At 47.1% G+C, this 9,248-nt stretch overlaps 2 protein-coding genes across 2 annotated transcripts; one reads left to right on the forward strand and one right to left on the reverse strand.

Annotated features, from left to right (window-relative positions):
- Positions 1 to 66: 66 nt before the first annotated feature.
- znf839 (zinc finger protein 839) lies at positions 67 to 6,135 on the forward strand. Its single transcript, XM_084679725.1, has 8 exons — positions 67 to 1,168; positions 1,340 to 2,311; positions 2,627 to 2,866; positions 3,163 to 3,255; positions 3,592 to 3,738; positions 3,930 to 4,040; positions 4,210 to 4,324; positions 4,627 to 6,135. Exons 1-8 carry the CDS (start codon positions 320 to 322, stop codon positions 5,316 to 5,318), a joined length of 3,219 nt encoding a protein of 1,072 aa, XP_084535851.1. The 5' UTR covers positions 67 to 319; the 3' UTR covers positions 5,319 to 6,135.
- A 139-nt stretch (positions 6,136 to 6,274) lies between these two features.
- Positions 6,275 to 8,922, reverse strand: cinp (cyclin dependent kinase 2 interacting protein). Its single transcript, XM_084679737.1, has 5 exons — positions 8,785 to 8,922; positions 8,508 to 8,670; positions 8,025 to 8,154; positions 6,822 to 6,951; positions 6,275 to 6,556 (listed from the first exon to the last, which is right to left on the reverse strand). The coding sequence occupies exons 1-5, from the start codon at positions 8,798 to 8,800 to the stop codon at positions 6,354 to 6,356; spliced, it is 642 nt and encodes a 213-aa protein (XP_084535863.1). The 5' UTR covers positions 8,801 to 8,922; the 3' UTR covers positions 6,275 to 6,353.
- Positions 8,923 to 9,248: the final 326 nt, after the last annotated feature.

Here is a 9,248-nt window from a genome sequence, read left to right on the forward strand (position 1 = left end):
TCTTCTACGGTAGAGCGCGGAAACGCTTTTGGACAGGAAACGGAAATAGTGTCATCGGACTCTGAAGGAGAAAAAAACCTATCCAAGGCTTGTTGAAAACTCACATCGAAACCGTTACCTATTTCAGTGCTGATTCACTGCGCTGGTTAGCAACATTTCCGATTATTTTTTTTACATTTTACACATTAATGCATAATTACATAAAAACGTAAGTGTTTAAAAGAAATCGATCGACATCGGTGTTATCTAATACATCGATTGGTTCGGGGACTGCGCATGAATATCTAGCGAGCTTTCCTTGCTCTTTACAACAGTCAAAATGGCGGACAACGAGGATGAAAGCAATACGTTGAGTACAAAAACAGAAGGAGAGAGCTGCACCGTATCACAAGTCCAGTGCGTTTCTGAATCGGTTGCGAGTGAGACGCCCGTAGATGAATTTGCAAATCAAAATGAAGTCTGCGAAAAGACGGGTGAAACGTCTGCAACTGTGATGACCGTAACCCAGGGGTTGGCTGATTTCCTACAGGGCTGCACTAAACAAGACGATTGCCAGGTTGTCACCCAAATAGAGGGCGGAGAACAATCGGAACAGAATGCAATGGCAATTGATGGGGGTTCTAGTATTGCAACGGGTACGGAATACACGGCGATTAGCGCCGACTTTGTCAACGCTATAACGCCAGCAACCACCATTATCTATGTGCAGCCAGACGGTAGTTTCGTTGAAGGGTCTGGTCTAACGGCAGAGGAGCAACAGCAGCTCGTAGAGCAATTGGCAAAACAGCAGCTAGTTCAAGTAACGGACACCGAAGCGGCGCGCCTTTTCGAGCAAAACCAAGTGGTCAAAAATATCCCTGCTTCATCGACGTTCGTCCCCAGCACAGCACTGGCCCCCAACGAGCTACAACAAGTGATAGATCAAGTCACAAAATCTCAACAGCAGTCTATGGTTCACGTTAACCAGCAGACCCCCAAAGCCACTGAGCAAGTGTTGACCACACTGGACCCTGTCACTGGCCTCTTTACAACTGTCACTAATACAGAGGTAACGACGGTACCCTCGCAGCCACTGAGCACTGTACAGAACGCATCTCAGCAGCTAAAGAACGTAGCCAAACACGTGGCTCTTCAGTCCAGCAACGGTACTCGTCTCATCCAGAAAAAGGTAAATTATTATTTTTGACCATTCACTGTTATGAAGGATAAAAAATGCATTCATTTTGTGGGAAAAATTTAATCTTATGTCCCTGTACTTACTGCAAGTCGCTCTGGATAAGAGCATTTCCACTAAATGCGTGTGTTACTTTAAAGCGGTGTTATGTGTTTGACCCCACAGCCAGAACCAATCAGAATCCAGGTCCAAATGCCCCCCAAGCAGGACTTAAAGCCACTGACCACGACCACCATCACCATCCCTCAGCAGAAGTCCCTGGCTGTCGCTCAACCTCAGGTCAAAGTTTCCACCAACGGTGGCATGAGCAGCCCCCAGATCATCCACATCACGCCCGTGGTGGGCCAGCAGCAGTACTTTCTCCAGCAGAACCCCGGAGAACCGCCTATCCAGCTGGTGCTGCAGAGCTCCACCCCTGTAGTGGGTAGTCTGGTCCCTGTCGTTCACAAACTTCCTGCCCCTGGCACTCCTGTGACCATACAAGCTACAAGTAGCGTCCAAACTCCACTGGTTACTGTCCAAACCACAGTCAAGACTCCAGGAAGGCCCCGGGCCAATGGCACCCCAGCCAGCTCCGCCAAACCTGCCACCGCTCCGGCTGCCCAGCCTGCGGTGGAGAAGGAGAAGCAGAAGGCTAAAACGAGAGTCAAGAAGCCTCTGAAGGTGAAGACCCGCTCAGGCAGAGTGTCCAGGCCTCCCAAGTACAAGGCCAAAGACTACAAGTTCATCAAGACCGAGGACCTGGCAGAAAGCCACCAGTCGGACTCCGATGACTACTCGGAGATCAGCGAAGAGGAGGAGGAGGGAGAGGAAGGCAAAGGATCCTCGTCGACAATGAGCTACAGCCACAAGCAGAGGGCCCATAAGTGTAAAACATGTGACAAGGCATACATAGGGAATGGGGGTTTAACTAGACACTACAGACTCAACCCCACCCACGGGGACGCCCAGGACCCGCCCGCCCAGGACCTGCCCGCCCAGAATGACGACCCCCCAGGAAAGAAGCCAGAGACGGGGGCAGCCAACAGCGTTAAGAAGGAAGAAGAGAACTCCGTCCCTGCTGACAAACTGACAAGTTCTGAGAAAGATGAGGACACAAAGAAGACAGGCGCCACCTCCCCTGCCACTCCACACAAAGTAAGACATCACAGAACCTTTCCACAGCTCCATCTGTCAGACCTCTGTCAGAAGGACTGCTTGTGCTTGTATGGGCTGTTGATGGGTGTGTATTGAAGTCGACTTTTCAGAACAAAAACAGTGGATACAAATCTAGGCTTTTCTCATGAGACCTATTTACTGCTGTGTAAAACAGTCGGAAGGTTCTACATTTTGACCATTCGGAACATTCATTGATAGCCTTACCATTTCTAAACACTGTAAATGTCAAAAAGTGTCATGGTTTTTGAACGGCACCCCTGTTCTTACCGATTACTTTGTGTGTACCTTCCACAGGTAGACCCCTCTCCAGCCCAGGGTCCCGCAGCAGCGGCTGGGCTCCGGGGGGTCCAGTCCAGGGGACCAGGTAGGCCCCGCGGGCGAGGCCGGGGCAGGGGCCGTGGAAGACCCAGGGGACCCATACCCCCCAAGGTGGTGGGTCTACCACTTAGACGAGGGCGTCGTGGCAGGCCTCCAAAGCTAGGGGGCGTCAGTACAGAGCAGCTTGCCCAGAGAAGACAAGAGAGACTAAAAGAGGTACTGCCAATTAAAGCTAGGACAGGTCATGTTTTTGAGAAGCACTTTTTGAAGATCTTCTGAATGCAATGATGGGATTACTACTTGCCTGTCTACCCACCTACCAGTTGTCAAGCAGTGCTTCTATGTGTTCGGGGGGGTGGGGTATTTGGGGTTGGATACTTTCAAATACAAGCAAATATAGCTAGTTTAGCTAAACTTACCCACCTTACCTTTAAACAAACCACAATATATTCATATTTGCCAGGTTTTGGGTGTTTTGTGTGAGTCCTGTATTTTCCTGTGCGTCTGCATAGGTGGTCCATCAGTGTGAAAATGAGGAGCTGTTGGAAGTGGTCCTTCCTCGGCTGGCCAAGGCCATGAGCCTGTGGGACTTCCTCCTCATGAAGGTAAACGCTCCCTGGTGCTACACAACAGCTAGACTTCAATGGCCCAACTGAAGTCAGTCTGAGAAGAAGTCACTCTTGATTTTGGTACAGTCTGGTGTTATGACATTACTTGAATAGCTTAAATGACTAGGTCAACGCCTACAGCCTGTGAAGTTTGAGGAAGAAGGCTCTGTCTTTAGACATGGTGCCTTTCACTTCTAACAGTTTTCTAATGAAGGGTAAATACAGGAAGCATGAAGGCTTAGTTGGTCTGTTTCCTTCAGAAGTGTGAACTAGTCTGGTTCTTGTCACAGAAAGCTGTGTATGTCTTTCACTTACTAAGTGTGTGTTTGTCAGGTGGAGAAAGGCCACCCTGCCAAGGCCCACTTTCCTGAGGTGTATGGTGAGTTTGAGCAGCTCCACAGCCAGGTGAAGAAGATGGCCCAGGAGTACATCTCCAACCCCCAGGGAGTCCACACCGCGTTGGAGGTTCACAACATGGAAGTATGCCCTCGCTCATTCCCCCTTCTAGTCTCTTTCTATTTCTGTGTGTTGCTCTTCCTCGCGACAAAAACATACTTCAAACGAGAAGCTATTGAATTGATCGTGAGGAAAAAAATTGTCACTGCTGGAAGAAATAAAACGTTCAACCGTTTATGAATTCGATGTAAAAAAATCTATTATCCGCTCACCAGGTTGCCAAATCTCTCGGCATCTTTGACGAGGTGAACAAACTGAAGGTTCTGAATCCTGGTCCAGGCCAAAGTTCTACAAACCTGGCAACCAAGAATGTCCGCTACATGGAGGTAAGCAAAAACGTCTCCTTGACAACCATTTTCAACATTAGCAGATAGTACACAAAATATTTCAAATCCTGCACTCCATAATAAGTAAACCTGTCAGACTGTGTAAGAATGGATGGAAAGTAATATTTTCCGTAAAGGTAAAGTAATTAAGCCCATTCTCCTGCTCCAGAACTCGAAGATGCTTCCTCCGTCCAAGAGGTTTAAGATGGAGAACAGGACAGGGGAAATGAACAGTGTGTCTATCCACCAGAACGGATTGGAGAAGACGGCCAACAACACTAAAGGTATGCTATGGATTGGTGCCACATGGACAAGAATGATTTGTCCAGACCTTTAGAACTTAATTCAACTTTAGGGAAGCTACATTTATGTGTATTTATTGTGACTGTACTATATTTTGAAGGACCATCATAAATCATTTTACTTTTTATATCTTTTATAAGCACACTTATAGTCACCTAAAGCATTTCACTGCACAAGTTTGTGATAAATAAAGTTTGATTTTAATTTGACTTGTATGAATCAGCAGTCATATTGGGTGTTATAATAGTGTTTGTTTATCTTTCAAATCCCTCTTTATTCCCAGAGTCTGGCCTGTTGAAGGTTCAGAGTGGAGCAGCCAGCAGTCTGAAGACGTGCACTGTGTCTGTCTCTCCTCTGGTGGTTCCATCAAGCCCCAAGCCAGTTGCTTCTGCTGTAGCCCCCCCAAAACAGCCCCCAGCCCCGTCTGCCTCAGCCACCCCCAGCACCCCCATGCCCCAGGATAACCCTTCCAGCAGGCCGGCCGGCCCTGGGACCGAGGAGGCCATGGACACCAGCGATCCTACCCAGGGAGGGCAAGGGGACGTGGGGAGAGCTGAGCCATGCGAGGTCCTGAGCACCAGTGACATAGCAGACCAGATGAAGGAGCTGGAGAAGGCTCTGGCCACAGATCCTGCTACTGACAAGTCAGAGCAGCAGCAGCAGCCACCCGGGACAAAGCCGCCTGCCCCCAGCCAGACCCAGCAGAGTGCTCCGTCCCTGAGCAGGCAGAGCCAGGCAGCTCCCCCTGGGGGTCAGGCTGTGGTCCAGGAGGGCCAGGAGATCTACATCCAGACAGAGGGTCTGACCATGCAGCTGGCCGAGGGCTCGGAGAGCGACCCGGCGTCGGAGCGCATCGTCATCGTGAACGGACCCGACGGCACCACCATGCACATCCGCGCGCCGGAGGGGGTACCCCTGGAGGCGGTGCATGCTCTGCTTGGCATCGAGGCCGAGGCGGCAAAGACGCAACAATAATCTCGAACTCTTTACCAGACTCTCACCCCCCCCCCACCGAACCCCGACTGAAACATTGGCCTTGTTAACCTCGCTCTGAAAATGTTTCCTTCCCTCCTCTACCCAATTGAGAAAAAACTGCTCTAACTCATCTGGATGGGTAACCACCACCGTGCATGTTGACCCATCTCGTCATGTCACATTAATGATTTGGGAAGAAGGGAGGAAGGGGGTGTTTTCAGGGCTTTGATAGAGCTGGTGACCCTTGCTGTCTTCTGGATACCCTCCCTCATCCTAAAGCTATTCGTTATCTGCGCTCTCGGATGAAATGGGGCAATCTGAAACCAGACGGTTGGGGAGGGAGGGGGCCGGACAAGCAGTTACCATCCGCCATGTTGATGTTCCATGATCGGGTGGATTTTTATTGTATTGGTTCTCAGTATTCTTTGTAAATTTGTAAACGTTCTTTTCGATGTGGTTTTTTCATATTTAGACACAAATAGCCCTTCCTTTAAAAAAGAAAATACTACAAAAAAAGTGCTTAGTTGTTTGTGATATGTTTATATGTAGATAAATATCAAAGGCAGTTAAAAAAAAAGTTGCACTATTTTATTACTTTTTATATATTCTGGCGTAACATTTTCCAAACATAAAAAGGTTTGTAATAATACCATTGGGAATTTATGCGAGGGGGGACATTAAATGAGAAGGAACTGAGGATATTGTGGTTTTAAGTTTCTTGTGACAGTTGTTTATGATAGTGCAGTGCGATCATTTCATGAGCTGAGCTGTACAGTTGAACTCATTCTCCTCAATAAAGGATGTGAGAAAGACACTTTTACTGCATCATTTCATCAATACAGAGTGATCTAAAAGTGATTCTAGCTTGGTACGAGACAACCTCCAACTGCCGTCTTTGCAGTTCTTTCATTGATTTAAAACATTTTTAAACAGGCAAGTGTAGTATTTCACTTAAATACATTAAATAAAATCTATAAAAATATAGATTATTTTATTTTTACACACAACATCGTACAAACAAACTGTCCCATCTGTTCACAGTGTCCTGTGTCCTGTCTCCAGGAGCAGTCCCTCCAGCTGCAGTCTGAGGCTGTCATCCAGGTAGGGCTGGTGGAGCCAGCAGGACAGGTGCACCATGGAGAGGTCTGGCCTGGACGTGTGAGCCAGCTCCTGGAGAATAGCCTGCTTCAGTCGCAGCTCCTGGCTGTAGGCCTCGTACAGCTTGTCGGACACTTCCACTAAGAGGATCAGAGATATTTAGTATATTTAGGTCACAGGTTAAAGGCTGGCAACGGCACAGGTTCGAATCCGACCAGGGCCATTCTCTGCATGTCTTCCCCTTTCTACCCTGCCTTTCCTGATTATATCGTAGGCTACTCCCAATAATGCTTGAAGACGCAAAAAAAAAAAAAAAGTTTCTTGAAATGCAATTAGCATTTTCTGTGAAAATCTCAGGAAACCAGTTAGTGGTTGGTTTGTTATATCTAAGTACGTGTGCCTTACCAAACAGAGCTGTGGGCCAGGTGAGGAAGAGAGGAGTCAGCCTGCCTGCTGCTCCACACTGGAACATCTCCAGCTCCAGGACTCCTCTCCCAGTGGAGACCAGCTTCTCCATCTTTGACACCACACGGCTCTAAGAGAGAAGGGGGGACTGTTTAACTACAACTTTATTTAAAAATACTGTGTTGTTTTTAGGGAACATGGAAGGGAACCTGAGGGTAATAATTTGACTTTTCAAGTCCAGGACCATTCTACTTGAAACATGTTTGTCCTTGGGTTGTAAAAACTTGAGTCCAGCTGCTAGTCCAGGCACTTGTCCTCTCCACTTCAGCAACTCGCTGCTCGCCGGTCTTCCAGCATGCGCAACCCGCCCTCTCCAGAGGATTCAGAATGCGGCAGCCCATCTGGTCTTCAATTTACCCAGACGCTCCCATGTTACCCTGCTCCTCATCTCCCTCCACTGGCTTCCCATCACGGTCTGTATCAGATTCAAGATTCTGGTACTGACCTTCCGAGTGGTGAACGGGACTGCACCCGACTACATCAAGTCTCTCCTGCAGCCTTACACCCCCACCCGCCACCTACGTTCTTCTTCAAACAACCGCCTGCTGATCCCACCGCTCCAGAACGCCCGCTCCCAAAACACGCTCTTCTCCTGTCTGGCCCCCCAATGGTGGAATCAACTCCCCACCTCCATCAGGGACACTGTCTCCTCACCTTCAAGAAAAGGCTCAAGACACACTTGTTCCGGAAGTACAATGGCACTTAGGAATGATTGGCTGGACCTGATGTTAGTTTCCCCCAAGATCACAATGACTCTTATTGATAGACTTGTTGCTCTTGTTGGTTTGTTGTAACTGTCTTAAAGTTATTGTACTCGTTAAATATATTATTGTTGCTTGGTTTTTCCACAGTACACTCTTGCACTTTTGAGGTTCTTGCTGTTTAATTGTAACTTGTCTAACTACATGCTGTTATTGTTCTTCCCTTTGGGACTTATTTGGTTTCACAACGTATGCTCCATGTTTGGCTACCCGCAATGTTTGGGGCTATCTCGTTGTTATGATCAGTGACTTTTGTAAAACTCTCTCTTGGAAGTCGCTTTGGATAAAAGAGTCTGCTAAATGCATAAATATAAATAAAAAGCATCTAGCTGCTCTGTTGGAACCTCTTTTGGCTGTGGTAAGATTTCTTCAAGTCACTCACCATTCTGTCGACCACAGCCAGCAGCTTGGAACATTCCTCCTCCAGTTCTCGGCTGTGACCAGCTGTCTCTTCCGTGTTGGTGCTGTTGGAACCTTCCAGGTCTTCTAGCATAATGTTATGCTGCTGTGACCTGAGGTAGGATATAGGGAATCAGATGGCTGAACAGTTAGGGAATCGGGCTATTAATCAGAAGGTTGCCGGTTCAATTTCTGGCCGTGCTAATTAAGTTGTGTCCTTGGGCAAGGCACTTCACCCTACTTGCCTCGGGGAGAATGTCCCTGTACACACTGCATGTCGCTCTGGATAAGAGCGTCTGCTAAATGACTAAATGTAATGTATAGGGAGAGTAGTGGGAATGAATTTAAAACGTCTCCAACATCAGCTGAGATATCCAACCACTTTAACTAGGACAGACTATTGATTTACAAGATGTATTGAGCAACAATTAAAACGTAGCGCAACAGGATGCCTACCTTAACTTACCCTTTACTGATTCCTTGGTTGACTATCTTGTTTGCTATAGTGGATCCTTCGTCGTTCAGTTTGTCCCATTTCAGGATGAGGTTGTGCCAGTCAGCGGCGTTGTCTTTCAACTTTCTCGCGCTCCCCGTTACAGCCGTCTTTCTTCTAGGGGTTGTGTCTGGGGCTAGAAAAGAGAAAGTCAGCAGTTTCAAAACAGTCGGTATGGTTAACCTTACAGAATACATTTGGTCTCGACCATATACAGACCAATATACTGCAATAATGAACGAGTCCTTACCTCTCTCACTTTCCATATCTACTGTACAGTTTGTATTCCGTATGTACCGTTATTACTTTGATATGTTGTCATTATCGCAGTTCACGTTTTTCTCCCCCGTCTAAACTTCCGCTTATTTTTTCTTTGACTAATTCTGATGTTGACCGACTCTGCAAATTAGCTCATAGTGCCATCTGCTGTATGGAATATGAATTGGTCACAAATTTTAAAACTTGGCGTGTGCGATACTGCAACATTTGGGATCGATCCGATACCAAGTAAATACAGGGCCAATATTGCCAATACCAATACCGATACTTTTTACTTAGAAAAGCAGCGTTTTTACTTTCGTGTACGGGAAAGCAATGCCTCATAATTTATGAAGTGAATGCATCAACAACATGCTCATTTGAATTTTCATGATCATTGAATGATTTTGTGATTATTAGATCATGATCATAATAAAACATAGGCCAAATAATTTT

Source organism: Hypomesus nipponensis, chromosome 3 (assembly GCF_054491055.1).
Source record: "Hypomesus nipponensis isolate SF chromosome 3, ASM5449105v1, whole genome shotgun sequence".
NCBI classification, from domain to species: Eukaryota; Metazoa; Chordata; class Actinopteri; order Osmeriformes; family Osmeridae; genus Hypomesus; species Hypomesus nipponensis.

Bases quoted from the DNA above. Each gene is read 5' to 3' on its own strand.
- znf839 (XM_084679725.1), top strand. From the start codon at position 320: ATGGCGGACAACGAGGATGAAAGCAATACGTTGAGTACAAAAACAGAA. The intron at 3,256-3,591 runs GTAAACGCTCCC...TGTGTTTGTCAG, and splicing joins GGGACTTCCTCCTCATGAAG to GTGGAGAAAGGCCACCCTGC. The intron at 4,325-4,626 runs GTATGCTATGGA...CTTTATTCCCAG, and splicing joins GACGGCCAACAACACTAAAG to AGTCTGGCCTGTTGAAGGTT.
- cinp (XM_084679737.1), bottom strand. The intron at 8,155-8,507 runs GTAAGTTAAGGT...ATCCTACCTCAG, and splicing joins AACCAAGGAATCAGTAAAGG to GTCACAGCAGCATAACATTA. The intron at 6,952-8,024 runs GTGAGTGACTTG...CTTCTCTCTTAG, and splicing joins TGGCTGTGGTCGACAGAATG to AGCCGTGTGGTGTCAAAGAT.